Genomic DNA, 25,174 nt, shown 5'->3' with positions numbered 1-25,174 from the left:
CCAAGGGATCCCTGCTGACCTTCTCTAAGCAGTGCAATCAGTCTTTCGGCTGGTTCCCCTTCTTTGGGAGTAAATAAAGAGCTTATCATCATCATCATCCCCTGCCGCAACTTTCTGGAGCGTTCATGTAGGAAGCCACACAGTGTTCCATTTCCCCGATCGTGATTGTCTTAATTTTTTCCACATTCCTCGCGTTTTCATAGCTAGGCTAGTGGTATGTAATGGTTCCTTGGCTGGCGTTTATAGCCAGTCTGTCGCGACATGTCTCTTCTTCCTTGATTCCGGCTTTCTCCCTGATGGTCACTACAGCTCTCATCTCGCGAGTGCTCTTCAGCGTTGTAAGACCTTCTTTGGTTCAGAGGACTACTTTCCATCCTGTTGCGAGAAGTCACGGGAGATCTGAGGCTATTGAACGTTCAGCGAGTTTCCGTTCCGCCGCTTTGTAGGTCTTGGTGCCTTCACCGCCGATCTTCGCAACAGCGACGGCGTTCGCTGCAGCCACGTCTCCGGCACCATGCTGGCTTCCTTTGAATGCATCAAAGCTCACCGGCGTTCTAAATTGGTTTACAGGAAAGGGAAGGCGCAGCACCTGCCACTCGCGGAATACAGCTGACACATCTCGAGGACAACTCAGCAACGCTGAGGCTTGCGCATTTCTCCAGTGCAGACCCTGCAGTGTTCTTGGAAATTTTATTGATGAGGTGCCTCATACTTATAGAACACTGTCGATGTCATAGATGGACACAATTCACAGACGAAGACATAAGTACAGTCATAATCCGTAGAACAGAAATCATACAGAACGAAACCGAAATTAAAACAGAATAACTAGAAAGACATGATGTAACAATCGCTTTATAAGTTTCTCGCTTTTATGCACACTGCCTTCCGCTCTTTCTAAAAAAAAAATAGAGGGTTTCTTAGATGTCTCTTAAGATGAGACTGGCGAAAGCCTACACATCCTATCCTATATTGCCTCCCATCATTAGCCTCTCCTCGGCATTCATTACAGTGCTGCATATAATCATATTTCGTTTGCAGGAAGGAAAGGCGCAGTATCTATCACACTTTCTCTGGCAAGTAGGCGTTTGGGCCGTACACCATCGCCTCTGTCACGTGGCGTTCCTTGGCGCGCATTCAAGTGTGGCATTGCAGATGGCAGGGACGTATCCCGCCTCGGCCAATCAGAACGCCGCAAAAGTGGGACACACTTTGTCCACGACAGCATGAGCCATTAAAGGCTTTCGCCTTAAAAATGTTTTGTTTTCTAATTTACTTTTTATTGCCACGAGTTTAGCGCGGTGAGAGGCCGGTACTTCTTGCGGTGATATAAGTACCGGCCTCTCACAGCGCTATTCAAAGGAGACAAAGAAAAGAACATATTTGCAGTGGCGTTCGCAGCGGCGTCCCAAATTTCACCGGATCAATACCTACGGCGGCGCTGGACTGATGACCTAGAGGAAGACCATCAGGTTATATTATAACTTCGGACATAGCAACCTGTTTTACACCGCCACTTTCTCATAGGTAGCTTTAACCCTCGAGTCCACGTAGGCGGTCCGACCAAAGTGCTTCAATGAGAAGCAGCCGGACCCCTTACTAAAGCTAGCCGCCTAGCTTTTCCCTCTGAGCCGCTGGTATCAAGAAACGTCTCCAGCGACAAATTGAAAGCCAGGAAAGTTCTGTTTGGTGCAGATTTCCCAGAATTATGGTTGAATCAGCGTTGGAACCTCTAAAAACCCTCGAAGAGCTCCTGGAATTCAGGGAGGCGCCGCTTGTCTCTGTCGAGCCCCTGCAATACGTGAAGCGAGGCAATGATCCTCAGGCTCCGAAGACCCTCTTTTGCCACGACATGATGGGCGGGTACCTGGAGGACAGGTAAGGACGCCATGATGAACGTGATAGAACCGTACACTCCAGATTGCTTGTTATGTCTTTTCAGAACTAGGTATTTATCGCTGTCCTTAAAATGCTCAATTGAACCGTTATTGCAGGAGCAACGACTTTGAGTTATTTGATCGTGCCGTTTATGCACAGGGCCCTTTTGCAGTGCGAAGTGCAACCACCGCACCTGGTATTTCGTGCTCCAAATGGCGTGGCAACGCCTCGTTTGTCACATACATAGGGTCAATGGTCTGCATGGGAAAAAAAGAGGACATAGTCTTGGTATCTTCACACAACGTCGTTGCTACCGCCTCGAAACACGAGAAAATGCGCGACCAGTGACAAGTATGTCTACGGTTCATGCAGTAACCAGAAGTGCATGCATATAACCCCGCTTGCCGCGCACCAATAGCCGCCAATTCATACGTCCAGGGCTTTTCGCAGTTATGTTCTCACATGACGTGGACTGGGTTTCCTCCGGCAATCTACTCATGCTCTGTGACTCATTGGAGGACGCATGGACGTGACCACGTTATGTGTAATAACGCAGTGCACAGGTTATTGCTCTTTTCTGGAGTATTAACATTAGAGACTTTTAATTAGCGCTGCCGCTTACCGCGGCCGTCTACCGCTACCGCGCACCGTCACCACTGCACGCGCTGATTGGTCCCAGTGTGCGGCTGCCGCCTAAATTTGACTGGAACGTGGCGCCATCTGTCGCCATAGGGATCATCTGCGCATGCGTGCTGACGCTCGCGCGGTAGCGGTAGGCGGTAGCTGGAAACAGACGGTAGTGCTAAACTAAATGTGTCTATTGAACATGCACGCATGCGCGCGTGCACACACACACACACACACACACACACACACACACACACACACACACACACACACACACACACACACACACACACACACACACACACACACACACACACACACACACACACACACACACACACACACACACACACACACACACACACACACACACACACACACACACACACACACACACACACACACACACACACACACACACACACACACACACACACAGCCCGCCGGGGTGGCGAAGTGGTTACGGCGCTCGTCTACTGTTCCCAAGGATGCGGGATCGAATCCAGGCCTCGGTGGCCGCTTTTCGATGGAGGCGAAAAGCAAGGCGCCCGTGTGCTGTGCGATGTCAGTGCACGTTAAAGAACCCCAGGAAGTCGAAATTTGCCGAGTCCCACTACGGCGTCTCTCATAGCCTGAGTCGCTTTGGGGCGTTAAACCCCACAAGCAAACAAACGAACAAAACACACACACACACACCAGGGGCAGCTATTCACGCCGCGCCCTTCGTTCGCGCACTGGAATTACTTTACCTCAAACATTCCTGCTCACGAAATTGAAGCGATATCGCCAGCACGTGTTCGGCGGCGGCTCACAATGAAGGGTTGTTCTTCTGCGCTTTTTTACTGCTCGCTTATTCGCAGCCTTTCGCCGCGGAACGTATGCGTGCTCGAACGCGAGCTTGGTAGTCTCGGATTCATTGGTAAGCACTTTCTGGTGATGGCGTCATTCTTAATACACACGCTGCAGAGTGTGTGTTATAGGTTTGCAATTGGCAGTATGCGTTTTGCTCGTTGCTGAACTACCAGTGAACTTTGTGGCATTTCGTTGTTCCCATAGGTATATCCACGGCTCTAGCAAGACTGACTCTTACCGGTTTCACCACTGGCAGATCATCAACAGCTTTATCTACTATTCGCACCACATGGTCACCATTCCGCCTCCAGGATGGATCTCGGCCGGCCACAGGCATGGCGTCCAAGTCCTTGGTGAGTCATTGATGTTGTTTGGCGCGGTACCTTACTCAGTCAAGGCAGCGATTTTGAAAAACTTCCTAGCTTTTAACGGGATAACGCTAGAGCCCACGTTCGCCGAAAACCCTGGGATCGATTACTGTGAAATTCTCTGACAAATCAGCACAGTGATGATGTCATACGTCGTGACGTCATTCTACATTATTTGGAAGTGACTCCTGAAGAAGAAATTGTAATGACGAGTACAACATTCTCTAATTCGAAATTACTCCGCAACCAGGTGGTCGAAATTACTCCGTAGCCCTCCACTACGGCTCCTCTTTCTCGCTTTCCACTTTCTCTCCCATCTTCCTCCCTTCCCTTACGGCGCGGTTGAGGCGTCAACAGAAAACAAGTGAGACAGTTACCGCGCCTTTCCCTTCCTATAAATCAATCATTCCTAATTCGAAATTCTACTTTCACTCCCTTCTTCCTCCCTTCCCTTACGGCGCGGTTGAGGCGTCCACAGAAAACAAGTGAGACAGTTACCGCGCCTTTCCCTTCCTATAAATCAATCATACCTAATTCGAAATTGCCCCGCCGGGGTGGTACAGTTGTAAGACGCCCGACTACTGTCCAGAGTTCCCGGGTTCGAACCCGACCTTGGCGGCTGCGTTTTGATGGAGGCGAAACTAAGTGGCGTCCGTGTGCTGTGCGATGTCAGCGCACGTTAAAGATCCCCAGGTGGTCGAAATTACTCCGTAGCCCTTCACTACGGCTCCCCTTTCTCTCTTTCCACTTTCACTCCCACCTTCATCTCTTCCCTTACGGCGCGGTTCAGGTATCCACATAGCAAGTGTGACAGATACTGCGCCTTTCCCTTCCTATGAACCAATTATTATTATTAATTCGAAATTTGAATGGTTCTACTTAAATGTTTTGCGATATTATTAAAGCAAATAATTGAAATAGTACGTAAGTACGTGCTAGATGTATGTATGTATGTATGTATGTATGTATGTATGTATGTATGTATGTATGTATGTATGTATGTATGTATGTATGTATGTATGTATGTATGTATGTATGTATGTATGTATGTATGTATGTATGTATGTATGTATGTATGTATGTATGTATGTATGTATGTATGTATGTATGTATGTATGTATGTATGTATGTATGTATGTATGTATGTATGTATGTATGTATGTATGTATGTATGTATGTATGTATGTATGTATGTATGTATGTATGTATGTATGTATGTATGTATGTATGTATGTATGTATGTATGTATGTATGTATGTATGTATGTATGTATGTATGTATGTATGTATGTATGTATGTATGTATGTATGTATGTATGTATGTATGTATGTATGTATGTATGTATGTATGTATGTATGTATGTATGTATGTATGTATGTATGTATGTATGTATGTATGTATGTATGTATGTGCGCTTCCAAAGTACGCCATCTTCATTTTACTCATGAGCCAAGGAGAATTTCGAACAGCAAGAGCCAGGGGAGAGGCGCAGAGCTCGATCGTGGCTCTTCTTTGTCGTGTGATAAGTTTCTGTTGTCTCGTCACTTTCTCGGCTTGTGACTCCTTTTCGCTTCGTTGCACCAACGGCGATGTGGCTCTGCTGAACGGGTGTATAACAGCTGCGCACTAAAAATTATAGGTGGCACTTAAACCCTTCAAGAGCGAAAAGGCGAAAGCCTATTTTGCGGGCTAGTTATACTCTAGCGGTTATTTGACAGAACTTCGCCAATGATACAGCACAAAAGAGCGGTTTCTTCGGTGCCGGATTCGAAGTCAGTAACTACACTCGGTGGCGATGGCGCGCACTCGTTGCGCCTGTTGGTCTTCAGAGAAGCGGCGGCAATGGCGCGCATTCTATGAGCCCCTTGGTCTTCAGAGCTGCCGGCAAATCACGTGCGGTGGTGTTCGATTCTAAAGTCACTGTAATCGATTCGCGGCTGCAGTCGGCCACGCTTCCTCCTGGGGCCATAGGTGAAGCCGTCCACGTCGCGCCCCCCTACGTTGCCATGGAGATGGCAGGACTCAACATTGTAAACAGGTTGCTACTGCTGGTGCTCGCACCTCCCGTCTCGCGCATGCGCAGACCGGCTAGAGCACAGGTGCGTGAGCACAGCTAGGTGCGTAGCTCGGTAGTTACCTTCGATTCGGAACATTTAGGCCACTGACACATAAGTTTCATCGAAGATAGGTTCAAAGGGCCGTGGATAGCCTTTAAGCAAAAAGAATGTAAAACATTTAGGCGTCCACTGTTATTGGAAGAGCGAATCATTTCATTGTTGACGCGGAGACTGGCATCGCTTTTTCGGATAAAGGCGCACTTGAGAGAGAATGAACTTTCTCATATGCGTTGTAGCTCTCAAGTGAAGAGAATGCTACGAATATTTAGCAGCACAGTGGTATTCTTTTACTCACGTGCGGTCACGAGGAGGCGTGCACCGGCAACGGCAAAGTTTCACTGCATGATGTTGCAGCAGCTTGCTTTGTGCTGTTTTCAATGCCAACATTAAGCTTATTGAATTGCATTTATTCCATGATGCATTGCTCAGTCCTTACATGACCTTTCACTTCCACCAGGTTTTGGTCACTTCCTGTTCTGTTTAAGACTAGAACAGCGGCTGAGATTCATTCACCGGCTGTCCGTAATTAAATAGAGGTGCTGTGCCGGAGTACCCGGGTTCGATCCCGACCTCGACGGCTGCGTTTCGATGGAGGCGAAATGAAGAGGCATCCGTATGCTGTGCGATGTCAGCGCACGTTAAATATCCCCCGGTGGTCGAAATTACTCCGTAGCCCTCCACTACGGCTCCCTTTTCTCTGTTTCCACTTTCATTCCCACCTCCCTCCCTTTCCTTACGGCGCAGTTGAGGTGTCTACAGAAAACAAGTGAGACAGTTACCGCGCCTTTCCCTTCCTATAAATCAATCAGTCCACAGAAACAGATACTGCACCTTTCCTTTCCTGGGAATTATTATTATTATTATTATTATTATTATTATTATTATTATTATTATTATTATTATTATTATTATTATTATTATTATTATTATTATTATTCCAAATGCCTGAAGCGAGCTGAATGCACTGCATGGTTGCGGTCGCCGGGCGTTTCAGGAACCTTCACCTTGGAAGGAGATACAGGTCCGGCGGCCTTTAAGCTGATCAGAGGCACCCGGATCGAACAGAAGGTTGCGGCTCAACTCGCCCGAGTCGCCTCTCTCTACAGTTTCGACGGATGGCTGGTCAACATCGGTTTCGAAATGGTTAGTGCTGTCTGCTTGTGCCCCTCTATCGCTGCGATAATCAGCAGTGTCCATACCCAGGGCTTGTTGCTGAAGATCAAATTGTACCAGAGGCGAGGCAAAAACGGCCCATTATGTGAAGCATCGTTCTGCTTACTCATCTTCGAAGCATCATGCTCACTGGCTGCCTTTTAGTGCCGCTGCTTGCTGAATTAGAACATTTGATGAATTGAGAACATGGTGAATTTGAGCGTTGCTCCCACGCTAGGCTATGTTCATGCACTATGAAAGCAAAATTCTCGTGTAGACATTTTGTGCTTGGACACAATTAGAAAAGATACCTAATTTTGAACAGATAGAGATTTTTCCTGCTAGTCGCATGTTCTACCGTTAAAATAATGTTTGACAAACAGTACTTAAAAAACTGGCGAAGGTGATTAGCGCTAATTTCCAGATGAACTTACTAAGCCTTATATACCGCTAGCAACCCAGAACATATCGCCGGAAGTTGTGGTACCGAAAGCCATGTGACGGAATCGGAATGTGACATATCAAGAGCGAAATGTTAATTGTAGTAATTATGGGAAAATGCAGCAATTAAACCATTAGTTTAGATGGAACTTTACGCTGACCTTTTTAGCCAGTGCACAGAAGTAGAAACGCTTGGTGTAGCTTGAGGCTAACCAGGAATCAACCTGCGCTGGCACTTTTAGTCCTGGTTATGATTCATCTTGACTTTTCACCGCTTTGCTGGATTTAAACTGGTTGATTTTGGGTGACATACGGTGTATGCTGCCTGTATCATATCAGTGCCGGTGCCCGTTTGTTATCACCTGCTCATGTGCAACATGCTGCACTCTAGGCGGCATGACCCCAATTGCTTTCATAGCGATATCTATCAGCGGCCGGTGGTCACTTTCTAAAAATATCGGATGGCCATACACAAAATGATGGAATTTTTCGCAACTAAAGACAAGGGAAGTGCTTCTTTCTCAATTTGTGAATATCGTTGCTCGGCTTCTGTCGGGACTCGAGATGCATATGCTACCGGTCTGAAGGTAGCCCCATGACGCTGCAGCAGGGCTGAGCCCATGCCAGCTTGTGATGCGTCTGACGTCACTTTCGTTTCCTTAGAGACGTCCTCAGCGAGACAGCCGGTGTACTCGTTGTGGCCGAGTACATTCCCCTCGCCATTGCGCAGCATATGGAATGACGAACGGCATCGTCAGGGAACCACCAGGCATTACGGCCCGTGCATATATATAGGGCCGCGGGGAGCGAAGGCAGGGTTAGGAAGAGAGGAGGCAGTGCAGCACGTTGCACATGATCTGGTGATAACAAACGGGCACCGGCACTGATATTGTACATCCCCCACTATTTAACAATAAAAATCAGCCGTTAGTGGTTCCGTTGAAAGTTCCTGTCATAGCCTAAACGCATGGGTTGCCTTGTGGGTCGCGTGGACCGCCTTGGCAGGTGAGGCTGCATGAGCTGGTGATAACAAACGGGCACCGGCACTGATATGATACAGTGCCCAAGCGGATAAGAGCGGTACAACGAAGAAGCCAAGCAGATTTTACGAACGCTTTTTCAGGGCCTAAAAAGTAGCGTAAGTTTCATTTGCACCTGGAAACTAACTCCGCGCCTTCCGAATGGGGCACCGCGTGTTTCCTATCCGCAGGACAAGAGCTGCATCTCGTTCACCGAGAGGTTACTCTCGAAGATCGTCGAGGAGACGCACGGACTTGTGCCGGCTTCTCAGATCATCTGGTACGACGGACTCGTGCGGGATGGCCGACTGTGCAAGCAAAGCAAGCTGAACTTCCACAACGACGGCTTCTTCAAGTTTTGCGATGGCATCTTGCTCACTTTCGACTGGAACGAAGCGATGCTCGAGGCGTCGGCACGGTTCGCGCGCGACCGCAAGAGTGACGTCTACGTCGGCATTGACGTGTTCGCTCGCGGCGCGGAGTATGAAGGCGGCTGCGACACCTGCAAGGTACAGTGGCGCCGAGAACATAGCTACAAAGTATGGCTCGTACAGCGATAAGTTATCTATACGTAGAAGAATGTTAGACGCTTAAAACTTGACATAGGTGAATGATTTGTCATAATGGGAATGACATTTCGAATCAAGTAGAAGCGAAGTGAACTTGAAGATGATAATAATAATAATAATAATAATAATAATAATAATAATAATAATAATAATAATAATAATAATAATAATAATAATAATAATAATAATAATAATAATAATAATAATAATAATAATAATAATAATAATAATAATAATAAATCTTTATTTAATGTACGCAGGAACACCCTGCTGAAAAAATTGTATGAGGCAATAACCTCACATTTTTTCACATAATCTCAACCAATTCACATAAGAGATCACATACAAGTCGCATATAATCGCATAAGATCTCATTGTTTCTTCGACATTGTCATAAATTATGAGAGATATTTTATGATAATGATGCGTACCGTATGATAGTCTACGCGATTTGATGAGATTGTGTGAGGTTATCGCCCCGTAGAACTTTTGGTTTTTCAGTACGGCAACCATGTGGTCTTTGTGCTGCAGCACAAAAAAAAAAAAAAAATATGCACACTCATCTTTTACACACACAGATGAACACAAAAGAAGAAATAGATAATGCATGACATGAAACTTAGACGAGAAGAGTCACGGAAAGAAAGAAATCTATGAGTAGCATGTCTTGTATATACGGTGAGAGATATTGTAGAGCACATCACGAAAAAAAAAAACTGATAAAGAAAACAACAACAACAAATAACTGTGATTGACTAATATAGAAATATACATAAAATAAACAACCACTCGAGGCGCAACAAATGTGTGGTATCTAAAACACAGGCTTAAAATACAGGGAATTACAGTATAGAAATAGATTTAAACGCGGGACAGTAAGATTCGAATATAAAGTGTAAAGTTAAAATATAAATTAAGAAACGAATAAAAAGCTGTTCAAGATACAAACAGCATTGAACAGGAGAAAGAGCAAAAAGTGAAGTAAATACAATATTTAGGCTAGAAAGTGGAAGTTATATGTGATAAAGTACAGTTTACAATACAATGCTACGAACGTCTAATATAAATATAGAGAGCGAGTTTTGGAAGATGTCAAGGTGAAGACAAAAATAGTTAAGCAACCTCTGCATTCTGTCCAGAGCGGAATGGGAATGAAGATGGGTTTATGGGGTTTAACGTCCCAAAGCGACTTTGGCTGTGAGGGACGCCGTAGTGGAGGACTCCGGAAATTTCGACCACCTGGAGCTCTCTTTAGCGTGCACTGACATCGCACAGCACACGGGCGCCTTGCTTTTCGCCTCCATCGAAAAGAGGCCGCCGAGACAGGGATTCGATCCCGCGTCCTTGGGAACAGTAGTCGAGCGCCGTAACCACTGCGCCACCCCGACGGGGCGGGAATGAAGAAACGGAGAAACTTGAAACGGTCTGAATTCCCTCATGCTCTTTCGCGGAACGCGCAGTAAGAGCCGAGGGCCCATAATATGGCCATGAAGGAGTTTGTACAGAAAAATTTTATCGATTCTGGCACGACGGCAGTTAAGAGGAGGAGGATTTAGTGGTGTACTCCTGGTGGAGCGAGAGGAGGAAGTTGTGCAAGGAAAGCGATATCAAAATATCCGTAAACATTTTTGCACTACTCTGTCAACCTTTCCCAGTTTGATTTGCAAGTCCCATTCCAAACAACCAAGGCGTACTCTAAAAGCGGCAAGCATATGGACATGTACAGCTTTAAGAACGGAAGTGGAGTACGGACCTCCCTCGAAAGTCTGCTGACGAATCCGAGTGTGCGCATAGCCTGCTGAGCAATGCGTTTAGTATGAGGGGAGAAGCTGAGTGTGCAGTCAAACAGTATACCAAGGTAATTAATTTCATCAGCCCTGTCCAACAGCACACAATTCACAGAATAATGGTAGTGAAAGCTGTGCGATTTGCGAGGAAATGAGACAACGCTAGTTTTGGAAGAATTGAGGGTAAGTCCATTCTTCGCACACCAATCAGAAAAAGCAGATACGTCCGATTGCAACAACAAGCAACCTTGAAAAGAATGTATGACCTTGAATATATCATCAGCATAAAGAAAAAACACGGAGTTTTTAATCGCGCAAGAAACGTCATTAGTAAAAACGGAGAACAGAAGCGGGCCTAATACAGAGCCTTGAGGAACTCCACTGGTTGCAGGGTAAACGGAGAGAGACTTCGACACCAGATAGTAGAAGGTTTTCAAGTAATGAGTGAGTAACAACGTCGAAAGCTTTGCTCAAATCAATGTACACAGTGTCAACCTGACCTTCGCGGGACATTAAAGAACTAACCTACAACGCAAATACAACTTTGACGTCATTATCAGACTGGTCGTCCCTAAACTCATTAAATATAAACAGGGAAAAAACTAAGGCTTTATTATTCCATCCAAAGGGGCAACACATAATGTGCCAATCCTCTATTTAGCCGACGCTCCCATTGAGTATGTACAAACATATGCCTCACTTGGTGTCGTGTGTTCAGCCACTATGTCCTGGGATGCCCATGCGAGAAAAGTCTGCACAGCTCTCTCTAAATATGTCGGGATTATTGCGCGGAATAAGTATATTCTTCTTGTCAATACAAAACTGCACCTTTACTACGCGTTCTTTTATTCCTATGTATCGTTGCTTCCTTGTTTGGGGAAAAACTACAGCTTCTAACATCCAGAATATCCTAATTCTGCAGAAAAGAGTACTTCGTGTAATTGCCAACGTGCCATATGCCGCACATACAAGTCCGATCTACCTGCAATACAAAATAATACCGATCAACAAAATGTTTGACTACAGGTTTGCATCCTTCTTTAAAAAAACAACGGCCAATAACAACACATTCTTTTCTGACATGGTGGTACTTACACGACACCAAACGCCGTATACGACACGAAAAAGCCCTACCTACTCTTTACCGCGATGCCGAACAAATTACGGTCTTTCTACACTAAAATATATACTCCCCAAGTATTTAAACACACCGTTTTATGACCAATTGCAGAGTATGTCTTCCGCAGCTATTCGGAACACATTCCTTGAATAAATTGATTGTACTGTGCTTCTGCAAACATGTATGGAATTGTAATGTTATGTAACCACTATGTTTCTTTTCCCTTTCTTTTTCTTTTTCTGTCTTTTTATTCCTGAACGTCCGATGTACCCTGATAATTTTGAGTGTATGCGTCAGATGTACCCAGATAATTTTGAGTGTATGCGTCTTTTACCTTCTATTTCTTCCGTGTGTAACAACAAGTGTATATCAATCTCGCCCTTTCAGTCGCTACGAAACTGCCTCTTTGTAGGGGTGGAGAGGAATTGTCAAGCGGTCGTAATGACTGCTTTTATCTTGCTGCCCTAAGTTTTTTGTAAAGAAAACTGGAAATAAACTGATTGATTGAATGACTGCTGCAGAGGCACACATCATAAACGTGACTAGGTTGGTCACATTAATAATAATAATAATAATAATAATAATAATAATAATAATAATAATAATAATAATAATAATAATAATAATAATAATAATAATAATAATAATAATAATAATAATAATAATAATAATAAAATTGGTTCACAGGAAATTAAGGCGCAGTGCCTGTCGCACTTGTTTTCTGTGGACACCTGAACCGCACCATAAGGGAAAGGTGGAAGGTAAAGTGAAAAGAGAGAAAGATGAGCCTGTAGAGGGGGGCCACGGAGTAATTTCGACCACCTGGGGATCTTTAACGTGCGCTGACATCACACAGCACACGGACGCCGCTCCATTTCTCCTCCCTCGAAACGCAGCCGCCGGTGGTCGGGATCGAACCCGGGTACTCCGGCACAGTAGTCGGCCACCATACCGTCATTGCACCCGCTACCGTTTCAGTGAAATGATCTGCTCTGAGAGGCTCAGTAGTGTTGCACCACGGGCCTACTGTGGCTTACTTAATAGGAGCCACAGCTAGTCCAATAATGACTGCGTGTCAAAAGCTCAAAATCGCTCTATACTATATGTATAAGCCTATAAATATCGCATTCAAATCCGTTGCCTCAGTTTAATGGGGGATAAAAATACTCGAACAGCTGCCGCTGAATTTCGTGTTGCACCATGGCAAACATATTGTGTAAGGATTTTTTCACATTGTTCGATTCAGTTCCTCTTAACTCCTCCTCTTCTTGAGGCGCGCTTTTCTGCATCTATGCCTTCTCCTTCTCGAACTAATTTCCTACGCTGCTCGCATTTCTTCGCGCGGGGGCAGCAACGCCGATGCCACTGCGAACCGAGGTACCGTTACAGACGAACGGGTCATTGATGACTATGACTGCAGTGCAACACACATCTGAAGCAGCAGCAGCAGCAGCTCCTTGTTAGGGGAAGGAGGGTTTTGCCGTCAGCACACAAATTAACGTACTACCAAATTACGTACTATCGAAAAAAGAAAGACATTTCAGTAGGCGGGCCTGAACCACATGGAATACCCGAGCATGATGATGGGAGCTTTCAGTATGTAAAAACGGTGGCCGTGAGGTTTAAGTATCTTGGAGAACGTTAAAGTGTGCTTCCGGAAGTAGGCAAGTCCTCGTAGTCGTATGGCTCGTTCAGGGTACATGGCACAGATACACATACGACTCGCGGGGAGCAGGCGAGTCTTGAAGGGATTTGAAGGCAGCACTTTAGTGCATGTGTCTCCTGCGGCATGCTTATGTGAAACTTCTTGCAGCTCTAATAGCGCAGTCATGCCTTTTGCGAAAATTGTGATGTGGATCACAACGTATCGCATCAATATCACTTTGTGACAAACTAGATCACGACTTTGCTGCCAAGTAATTGTGACAAAAACTGCCATACATCTGTCTAATTTGGCGGCAGTGTGTTCTAGTTCTGTCCCACTTGAAATACCACAGTACGCCCTAGAAGCGCTCTCTGAAGTGCTACTATTTTTTATCTGTTGACACATACACCCTACTCGACATACACTATGGTGAGGCAGACCAAAAGGAATGAAAAATAAAGTGCCTCAGCCCGTGCCTCTAAGTCACTCTACTCGACAGTATAGTTTAAGAATTACTATATATTTTTTTTTGTTTCAGGCTTTAGAAGATGTACGCAAACACGGCCTTTCAGCTGGAATATTTGCCACCGGTTGGGTGTACGAGACAGAAGACAGAGACACGTTTACAGAAAACCAGTGCCGGTAAGCTGCAAAGGTTGCTGTCGCTGTTGGGAAAAAAGACGCGATACACTCGTGTGCATAATAAAGATAGTCCGTTCTTTACACTGGACTATTTGTTATTTCTCCCTGCGTGGTGCATAATGTTGTTATTTCTATCCGACAGTTACTTTCTTTTTGTTCTTCTAATCCGCAGCAGAATAGAAACTTCGCGAATTTTTCCTTTCCTGTTCCTGTTCCATACCTTTTGGTATGGATCGACAAGAATTGTATAGAAAACACGCGTCTATTTATTAATTTTATTTATTGATTTATTAACGATACATGCAAAATCGCACGACTACAAGCAGGAATAATGAGACGAACAATTTTTAGAATTTCAGCTGCAAGTCATATTGGCCGCCAGTTTTCATTGCAATCACGTTGCATTTTTAAAAAGGACTAGGGATAGCTGCACTTTTTGTCAGAGCTGCCAGATATCAATAGGGTCACGGATGTTCTGGCGGAGGTCGAGAATAAATACAGGTATTTGAAAACGAACTGTGCGGTAATTAACCACAACAGTTTATGCGCACTCCCGCCGCAGTGGTGCAGTGGTTAGGCCACTCGACTGCATTGTCCAAGAATGTTGAATTGAATCCCGGCCGCGACGACCACATTTAGATGATGTGGGATGTAATGGTGGTGTTCCCTCCCCCCCCCCCCCCCCAGCGCGCCTGGCCTCATGTAATAAATACGCGCGGCCGTTACGATGGGGCAGGGAATTCACGTGTATCCCAAGTCTACAGCCGCGATGTTTAAGCTTTGAGAGTGCCTCTCACAAATGGGTTGGTAGTTTCTAGGTGCCATGGACAGGCACTAATTGGTCGATATCCCAAAAAAGACCTAATTTTAGGGTCATTTAAGCAGAAACTTTTTTTTTTCAAAAGCGTTTGATCGCATCAACCATAGAATAATGTTAGCTAAGCTCGAGGACTATGGTTTTCGCGATAGTTTTTTTCGCATGACCCAGTCATATTTCGGTTCTCGGATGCAAAAATTAAACATAAATAGCAATTCATCAGATTTAAGACATATTTCCTCAGGAGTTCCTCAAATAGTACCTTGGGACCACTGCTGTTTCTCCTCCATGTCAATGACATTGTCTGTATAAACAGTCACCCAACCTTTGTCATTTACGGAGACAACGCCTCTTTATTATTCAGAGCCACAAACTTGGTAGATCACGAGAAACAAATCTCTTATTTTTTACATTCACTTCTAGAAGGGTCCAAAAGCAACAGAATCTATATAGAAGCTGAAAAAACTAAAGCCGTGCTTTTAAGACTTCGAAACAAGTTTGCTTGCATGCCGCGGCTTTAATGATGGGTTTATGATTATTCAAATTGTTCCAGCGGTCAGAAAGTTTAGGCGTCAGTTTCAATAACAATTTATTACGGAATGATCATGTCGGAATGACAGAGAAACAAATTGTCAAAGTTTATCGGTATACTGTATCGACTGACATGTATTACGCCAAAGTGTATCAAGCAAGTATCGTAAATTAATGTTTTCCTTCTGTTATTAATTATTACTTCTTGGTATCGGGTACTTCTTTTACCAGCATTAACTGTTTCCATCTGCTTTAAAGAAACGCTGTTAGAGTTATTGTTAATGCTTCGCGAAAACAGCACACTCAAGACACTTCACTCTCTACCCGAGTTATGAAAACGATATGAAGCAAGTATTCAGCTGTAAAGATTGCAAAGCGAAGATATTGAACATTTTAAACAGGCGAGATTGAAATGATTTGTGCCAAATGCGTGCACAAATTATGGTTTTCAAATGTTATGGTACACTCTTTCACATTTATTAAAAAAGGAATCCGAATGAATGTATAGTCAAACAGTGTCAACTTTATCATGTTCCTTGTGATTCCAAAAGTTTATCTGCAAGTGCTGTGATGTTTTACTACGAATTCATATGTGTACCACTGCCACACCTTTATAGTGTGCGTCGGCCTCGTTAAGCCTTCCTACTGGCAGTTTGGCCAGCGTACCTCGCTTCTTTATGCCGTTAAATAAGCATTCTGAGCATGAGTCTGACGGAAGTCGAAATACAACACAGTACAGCACTCGGCTTCTCGGAGGTTGTCAAATAACCATTGATGATTCATTTTGGGTCTTGAGAGCGGGAATGTGCGTCAAATGACTTCCAAATTTGGCGACGCTAGCGAAACGAAACAACGCAGAGGTAAGCAGGCGAGGCGTGACCCGTGCGTGTCGTGTGCAGCGTAGACCGTCTTGTCGTCTGCTAGTGCTGTCGCATTGCTCTGTATAGAGCCATTATTTTTACTGGACTTCTCATGTAACTGACGGTGTGGCAGGAGAGCATTGTGAAAAAACAAACAAACAAGAAAGACCAAAAGACGATATGCGAAGTTTAAAATATGAACTGGGAACTGAAAAATTGTGATTATGTCCCATTTCCCGCACTGTAAATGGCCGACGTTCTGATTGAGTGGACTTGCTTCCGGTGGCTTCACTTTCGGGCTTGCTTCAGTACATCATACTCTCAGAGGCGGAGGTGTCTCCATAATGTTTCTTTGGTGCTTTGCAGTCTGTACTGAACGTATACTTAGAGTCCACATATGCAGCTATCGTCTTGTATATGGCGCCTACGGGATTCTGTTCTTGCTTCGCAAGCTGGAGGGAATGCTTCTCTATGCGTAGGCAGTTGAGGTTCCCAGACCATTGCTGCCCTGACTGGCAGGTCACCATGCTGCCACTGACTACCGGTTTCTGCCAGGGATTCGGCCACAAGGTCTACAAAAATGGCAAGGTGAGCCTACGTCCAAAAGGCACGGCCGAAACAGCTGCTGCGAATTCCCCGTTTTCTGTCCGACATTGCCGCATATAATAAAGACCCATGAAATAATTCTGCACTTTTTTCTACATACTAAACACCACAGAGATGGATTTACAAATATTTTTGTTACTTGTAACATTCTATCAGCCTTGCTTTTAAACCCCGCCGGGGCGGCGCAGTGGTTACGACGCTCGACTACTGTTCCCAAGGACGCGGGATCGAATCCCGGCCTCGGCGGCCGCTTTTCGATGGAGGCGAAAAGCAAGGCGCCCGTGTGCTGTGCGATGTCAGTGCACATTAAAGAACCCCAGGGGGTCGAAATTTCCGGAGTCCTCCACTACGGCGTCTCTCATAGCCTGATTTGCTTTGGGACGTTAAAACCAACCAACCGACCGACCGACCGACCGACCGACCGACCGACCGACCGACCGACCGACCGACCGACCGACCGACCGACCGACCGACCGACCGACCGACCGACCGACCGACCGACCGACCGACCGACCGACCGACCGACCGACCGACCGACCGACCGACCGACCGACCGACCGACCGACCGACCGACCGACCGACCGACCGACCGACCGACCGACCGACCGACCGACCGACCGACCGACCGACCGACCGACCGACCGACCGACCGACCGACCGACCGACCGACCGACCGACCGACCGACCGACCGACCGACCGACCGACCGACCGACCGACCGACCGACCGACCGACCGACCGACCGACCGACCGACCGACCGACCGACCGACCGACCGACCGACCGACCGACCGACCGACCGACCGACCGACCGACCGACCGACCTCCTCGTGCGCCACTGTGCGTCGGTTCGTGATGAGATTAATCTCTTACAAAGGCACAGGAGGCCACCTGGCAAAAATTACAGACGCATTCCTTCCCAAATCCAGTCACCTACGCCCATGCATACCCTGCATTATACACACCGTGTTGTAACTTATGCCACCAGAGGGCCAACTTACACCACATACTGTGGTTGTTGTTGTTGTTGTTGTGGCTGTAGGAAGAAGGAAAAGAAAATGCACGGGCCTGCTACTGGCTCTGTAGCTGAGCCACCTCCGCTGCCTCGTGCAGACAGAAGAGAATATAGAGAAGAAAGAAAAGGAATAGGGAAAGAAAGACGTGCGCCGCAACAGTCGTCGTCCACCACCAGCGGTGGGCATGCCCACGAGACCCCCCTCTGCGGGATCTGCAGCTCTCCACCTGCGAGCAGTGGGAGGCCGCTATGCTCAGCTCGGACCCGATAATCCAACTGCGGGCCATCGAGCGTGCAACCCAGGTCGCCAGAGCTTAAGGGCTCTTGGCCATTTAGCGCGGAAGCTCCTGCCTGCCTGACTTCCTCAAATAATTAATGTTTATCTGCCTCCTCGTCCTCTGCAATGATGGCGCTGCGCAAGTGCGTGGCCACGCGGAACCATGTTCCCGCTAAGTGTTATTGACGCTGTACTCGTCGTAAAAGCAACGAAACTCAGAACGAGCTTATCGCGAAACTTGGCCGAAAAATCGCAATGCTTTCGAATTTCCGCACTTAAGGAGACTTCAGTGGACCCCTGTAATTTTAAGGCGAAGGCCTTTAATGCCTCATACTGTCGTGGACAAAGGGTGTCTCGCTTTTGAGGCGTTCTGATTAGCCGAGGCGGGATGCGTCCCTGCCATCTGCAATGCCACACTTGAACGCGCGTCAAGGAATGCCACGCGACAGAAGCGATGGTGTACCGTCCGAGCACGCCGGAGAAAGTGTGATAGATACAGCACCTTTCTTTTCCTGTAAACCAATTATAATTATATGTAGCACTGCAACGAATGCCGACAAGAGGCTAACGATGGGAGGCAGATAGGAAGGGTAGGCTTTTTGCCGTTCTCCTCTTAAGAGACACTTAAGAGACCCTCTAATTTTTTTTACGTTGAAAACTACTAACAGTTTTCCATTATATGCGCGGCTGTGTTTCTTGTGAATTTCTTAGGTTTTTAAAAAGTGTACCAGACAAGAAAAATTATAGTAAACACTTTCTAGACATCTCTCGTGAAAGCGTTTAGAGCACACTCCGTACAATGGGCTCGAGTGAAGTTACTTGATGCAATCATAGAAATCATTCCAATCTCAGACGGCCCGCAGGCGGTATGGACCACCTGCTTCATCTTGTACGAGTATGTGGTCATCATGTCGTCGTGTAGTGTATCCGCATCAACAGCAGCAGTATAGAAGATATTACTCGTATTACTGGTATGCTGGGTCGGAAAGTAGCTATGCATTGCAACCGCAGCGGACAGTGACACGCCCACTGTATCCTATCGATGGCATAACTGCTACATCCGAGATAAGGCACTTATACCAACGTAGATGACAACTGTACATGCAGAAGAGTAGTACGTTATGACATATTTATTGCATCGTGTTTATGATTTTGCGAGAGGTATACTTTCGCCTATCGGCAGAGTATCGACAAGGAAATTTAACTTGCAAGAGCTTTCCTTTGTTCAGGTGTACTAGTGAACCACATTGAAAGGCGTTTTCTCGTTCACTGGAATGGTGGTGCGTGGGGAGTCGCACTTTAGTTTGCAGCATATCTGTGCTAGCCGCAAATTACATTTTTCATCACCGATTGCAAGCCATAATCGCTCTTCAACCATAATATCCAAACCCATCACATAACAGCCGCACCGCTAGCCTGCCTACTTCCTCCGAAACCAGTCACACGGGCAATGCTATGTCATTTGCAGGTTGTATCGAGCTTGCCTTGGTTCAACCTCTGCAGGCAGCACCTGCAGCCTCGAGACCAGGGCACCTGGCCCTGCGGCAACGGCTTTGCCAAAGCAACAGTGTACACAGAGAAGGCGTACGATGGTGGTGGCTGCCTGCGTCTGCAGTACACTCCCGCCGGTGTCCAGGCAACTGAGGACAAGCCTTACTTCCGGTGAGACTTTGGCTGCGCCTAGTTTGGTGGCGGGGGAGGATAGCCTTCATGGTAAACTGCTTCGGCCGCCGTATATAATGACCAAGTCAGAACAGCAGTTGAGGTTGGTGGTACTACAACGAATTAAAAAAGAAGACACACGAGAAAGAACTGCGCTGGCTGGTTCGTTTCTTTAAATATTTCTTTACTGCAACGCTTTATACACTGTTTCCGCCCCGCCGTGGTAGTGCAATGGTATATAGTGTGTTCGACCACTGTGTCCAAGGATGCGGGATCGAATCTTGGCCTCGGCGGCCGCTTTTCCAATGAGGCGAAAAGCAAGACGTCCGTGGACTGTGCGATGTCAGTGGTCGTCAAAATTTTCGGAGCCGTGCGCTATGACCTCTTTTATAGCCTGAGTCGCTCTTTTATAGTCGGCGTCTTTTATAGCCCCACAAACCACACCAAACCGCTAAATGCATCCACTAATTCGAAGCGGTTGAAAGACAGAACAAAGGGCGTGATTCACCCGCTAAAATTGGCAAAGAACGCCTAAAGAGCACAGGAAAGTGTCTCTTGGGCTAGTTGGTGGAGTTCATTCATTTTGGTGAAGCCTGAAGCGTGAAAAAGACAGGGACGTGAGAGAGACACAGGACAAAGCGCTTTGCCCTGCGCGTCTCTTACGTCCGTCTCTTTTTCGCGCTTTAGGCGTCACCAAAATGTCTTAAGAGCGTCGTCGAGTGTCCAAAAAGTGCCAGTGAGCGTTTAAAGGGATCCCAGAGCCTCTAAGGGGTGCTATTGGCAGTCGACAGTGTGGAAGAGTCTCCAGGCTGACAAATAATCCTGAAGTGGGTTGCAGTTGGGCTCAGGTGTGGGTGCTTGTGTAACGTTGAATATATATATGGTAATATTATATTTCACAAAATCTATAAAGGTGGTTTTTGTTAATATTACCTTAACATTTGAAGGGGTGTGAACGTCAATTGAACTGTTTTTGTATCTTATTCCTGAAGTGTCTAGCTACAAAACCTGAATTTCAGCTCCAGCGGTGCTGTACATACTTTCAAAATGCTTTTTTTTTACTTTTTTTCTTGAATAGTTTGCTGATGTGGCAACTAGCGCAAGCGCAGCCGTCTCCTTTGATTGGGCACTCCAAAATGATACGGGCGGGACGGGCGGCCTTTTTCTTTTTTTTTTTGCACGCCTTATCGACTTGAGTTCAAGCAGTGAAAAGGAGCATTATTTTTCATCACCGCTACCTTCGGAGTTCCTAGTTAAAACATTCTACGTTGCGGAGATGAGTCATGGAATACCGACTATAGGTGGCATACTTCCAATCCGCCGACGAGCATTCGTGTCAAGACTATGGGGCCAAATCGACACCTGCCCATTCTGTGGAGTGCGAGAGACCGCAGAGCACATTTTTTATGATTGCATCCTGCGAACCGCGCTCCTCGATCAACTGAGAGGTTTGTTCAAGCTCCCAGGCATCCCGCACTGCACTGTGAGGTACCTCAATCCGCTGCCCAGTGAAGCACGGAAACAATTCGTCTTGGCACTCGCAGAAATCAACTACCAAATATGGGTAGCGAGATGCCGCGCTCCCTTCAGCCCCTCCTCAAAGTGAAGAAAAAGATCAGAATGGAGCTTTGGTTCCACCTTCAGCGAGAAATACGGCACCTTGGCACAAAGAAATTTTATGAAGAATAGGGACACCCAATGATTATATTCAGGGAAGAGAATCGAAGAATAGAGGTATCCTATTAGGAGTCTTGCTCGCGTCAGGCTTTTATCCTCCGGGGCGATGCATGGGCGGTGCATTGGCACTGCGAACCCGTCCCGGCGGAGCGAATCCAGACTGCATGAGCCCCTTGGCTGGGATAACGCCCGCTCCCCGAAACAAAATCCTCTCCACCCCTGTGGTGTGGGCGGCCTTGCCCGGGGTTGCCGTAGGATGATGATGGTTGTTGGGTTGAGGTTTGTACCCTCACAGGAGGCCTGCACCCAGTGCATTCTCCCCTCCATCTGACAAGGCAAGGTGCGCGTTTTATGGTTTCAATAATTAGCTTTTCGCGGCCTTTTTAACAAGGCTTACCTCGTTTGGTAGAGAATCAGACGTGCGCATGGGCCAGGGGGCACCTTAGTGAACTTTCAGATAGGTATTATATATTTACTTATTGAATTACTCTGGGGGTCATACGGCTTTAGAGCGGACGTGCATCATGTTTGACAAGTGAACGAATCAGAACAAAGGCGCAATCATGTAACCATTAAAAAAAGAAAAACATAAAAGGCGAAACGAGGCGAGAACAAAACAAGAAAATTCGCAGAAAGTTAGGTATGTAATTCGTGACAACTGATTTAAATGAAATAATTTTCTTCTGTGGATTTTGCGGATGAGGAAAGGACATACCGCTGTGCGCTAGATTTAAGTAAAATATCATTTAAATTGCGGTGGTTCCGCACAGTCTACTAAAAACTAAGTTATTCCGCATGGGCCCATACGGGATAACTGATATGAAGTTTGAGCAATACTTTACCTTTTCACGAACGGAATTTGACAGATTATGAAACAGTCTCTTATATTTCTTCTTATGTTCAAACCGCGGATTCTAAATTGGATGACCCGCCGCAATTGCAGATAAGCAGTGGTTATCAGCTGCTACCCACGATATATGGCGAGTTAAATGCCAGCTACGAAGGCTGTGTTGCGGCCAAGGTGAAATTTCATAACGTGCACTTATTCAGAAGTTTGGTGCAGAAATCATAACCATATGGGGAATTTCTCCTTCTTCGAGTCGACAGTCTTGGTCTACTTCCTGGAGATGTTTTCTTTTTATGCTGCCTTTAACCAAGTCAAGATTGGCCGCTGTCTCGGGCCTAGCAAGTGTCCATCTTCCTTTCTTTAAATAATATTGCTAATATATTATATTACAAGCATTTTACGGATAAATTTCTTCGATGTTTTGCTGTGTTCGAATTTTTAATTTGCAGTCAGCCCGATATATTTACAGCGAACTTTAAGAAACGATAATTATTCACGGGTATTTTCCCATGTAGGAACCATCTCGGTAGCTGATAGCGATATAAGGCGTTCAGCTGATAATACCGAGTACACGAGTGCAATCCTTGTCGTGGCCGTGTTTCGATGAAGGCGATACGATAGGCGCCCGTGTACTGTGCGATGCCAGTGCAAGTTGAATTACGCGAGGCGGTCATAATTTCCGAAGCTCTCTGGTAGACTTTCTCATATCTGACGTCGTTTTGTGGCGTTAAAAACCTGTAAAACAAAACGAGTCAAATTTCTCAACGCAGTTCATGGCGTTTCACCGGTAGCGTCAGTAAAATATGGCGTGGTATGGTGGAGTAACGTCTCAAAACTGCTCACGATTTATCTGAGACGCTGTCATCAGAGGCTCCATCATAATTTCGATCACTTGAGGTTTCTCACAACTACGCGCAAATTAAGCCGCCATGGCCTAGATTCGATCCCTCATGTTCGGGCTAAAATGCCGGGTGGCATAGTCACTAACACCGCGATGGCTTCTGAGAACTTGATTAAGTTTGAGCTCTGATGACACCCATGCATCTCTCGGCAGGCTTTTCGGCTGCGACTTGCCGCTAATGGCGCTAGTTGTTAGCTACACGTTCGACGGCTCCTGGCTCACGCTGTCCACGTCCGACATCGAGCTCATCCTGGTGGTCCGCAGTGTCACAGGCAACCGGGAACGCATCTGTCTCAGCATGATCGCCAGCGTACCCGACAAAAAAAGATACGCGGTGACACGTGACCTCACCGGAGAGCAAGCGGAGATAAATGATTGGATTACGAGGTACGTGTACTCACTCCTAGCGTTTTTTTTTTAATTTGGAATGGCTTCCGAATGTATGAATGATATATTAAATTTGCAAGTGGCCGGACAGACAAGGTTGAGAGAAGTGGACGGGGCAAACGCTACTATAGCAGCTGTGCCTATTCTGGACCTTCCTGTCCGGTGACCAATCTTCCCGCGCAGACGCAATATCAACGACTAGCGCACGGTTATTGCCAAAGATAAAACAACAAACGTTTAATCAAAGGGTATGGGCCATGCGTGCATACTGCTAAATGGACAAAGTGAGGAGCGTGTCAGAACCGCTTTCTCTGCACGTAAAAAGCAGCCTTTTTTTTTTTAAAGCAGTGTCACTGACGTATTGCCGGTCATGAGCACTTCACTCTGTCTTTTACTGAAACTAACGGTGCTTCTTGCGATGCCCATCCCTCATTCGTCGAGCAATTCCCCCTAAACAGGGCCATCGGCATTTTCGGTATTGCCAGTACTCACGGTAGCGATGACGCTTGACTGGTGTGGGATGTTTGCTCCTTCCTCGAGTATGATAGATCCGGGCGATTCTCCATAACTGCATTTGAAGGTAAGGCTTCTTCGGACGATGACCTCATCAGACTTTCGCCAGGTCACCGCATGATGCTGGGCCAGGAAATCCTTGCTCATGATTGCATCACCAGGACGTATTAATCACTTGAGGCCGTTTTTCACTCTATCTTAGGCCAAACACCCTTTTTCGAAGCAGTTCATCGCCGAACCCAGGCCAGGCGAAAAATTGACGTTACGATACATTTCACTTCAGTCGTTTGGGGACATTTTTTCCTACTTCGCAAAAAAAAAAAAAAAAGGACCTTTTTCCGGTTATGTTTTTACTGCAACCAGTAGGGTGGCGGCGTCATCAGAGACTTGCATAGAGTTCTTGATGGGTTATGTTCGTGCTCGGCGGCGTAGTAAGGGATGCCGCGTGCTGGTGTGATATTGGCGTGATGGGCGATTTTCTTTTCGCCGTAAAGTGACTCCATTTACAGAAGCTGATTCCTTTAGTTTCCACGTACGAAGACCGGTGCACATTCTTCAGATTGCCGCTGCCGCTACGTAGCTGCATTTTTGTGCGTTCATTAACTTGTATACCTTTCTTGTTTTCAGCGTATCGTTTTGTGTATGATTTAGGCCCCAGTAAATATACTGCTGTGTTCCACAATGCCACATGTGTCCCTCTTGGTTTCATATTCGTGCCACCTTTTACTCGCGACATCGCGTACATGCATTCCACCACGAACATACGATTTATAAGGAATAACGTTAACCGACGGTGAAAAATAAGGGCGAAATGTAATGAATAATATGTCTGAATCTTCAATGAGCTCGACAAAAGCAGAGCTGCA

The 25,174-nt window shown here is 46.2% G+C and overlaps 1 protein-coding gene across 1 annotated transcript; it reads left to right on the top strand.

Annotated features, from left to right (window-relative positions):
- Positions 1-1,708: 1,708 nt before the first annotated feature.
- LOC146189212 (cytosolic endo-beta-N-acetylglucosaminidase-like) lies at positions 1,709-23,902 on the top strand. Its single transcript, XM_084604115.1, has 8 exons — positions 1,709-1,878; positions 3,562-3,710; positions 6,837-6,985; positions 8,646-8,963; positions 14,114-14,217; positions 16,905-17,013; positions 19,790-19,983; positions 23,562-23,902. The coding sequence occupies exons 1-8, from the start codon at positions 1,709-1,711 to the stop codon at positions 23,827-23,829; spliced, it is 1,461 nt and encodes a 486-aa protein (XP_084460241.1). The 3' UTR covers positions 23,830-23,902.
- The last annotated feature ends 1,272 nt before the right edge of the window (positions 23,903-25,174 follow it).

The sequence above is a fragment of the Amblyomma maculatum genome, chromosome 5 (genome assembly GCF_055883805.1).
Source record: "Amblyomma maculatum isolate TAMU_Amacu chromosome 5, ASM5588380v1, whole genome shotgun sequence".
Lineage (NCBI taxonomy): Eukaryota > Metazoa > Arthropoda > Arachnida > Ixodida > Ixodidae > Amblyomma > Amblyomma maculatum.
The sequence above is the reverse complement of the archived record's forward strand: the minus strand, read 5'-3'. Positions and strand labels throughout refer to the sequence as shown.

Coding starts and splice junctions, on each gene's coding strand:
- LOC146189212 (XM_084604115.1), top strand. CDS start 1,709: ATGGTTGAATCAGCGTTGGAACCTCTAAAAACCCTCGAAGAGCTCCTG. Junction 14,218..16,904: donor TTTACAGAAAACCAGTGCCG/GTAAGCTGCAAA, acceptor CTCTATGCGTAG/GCAGTTGAGGTTCCCAGACC. Junction 17,014..19,789: donor AGGTCTACAAAAATGGCAAG/GTGAGCCTACGT, acceptor TGTCATTTGCAG/GTTGTATCGAGCTTGCCTTG.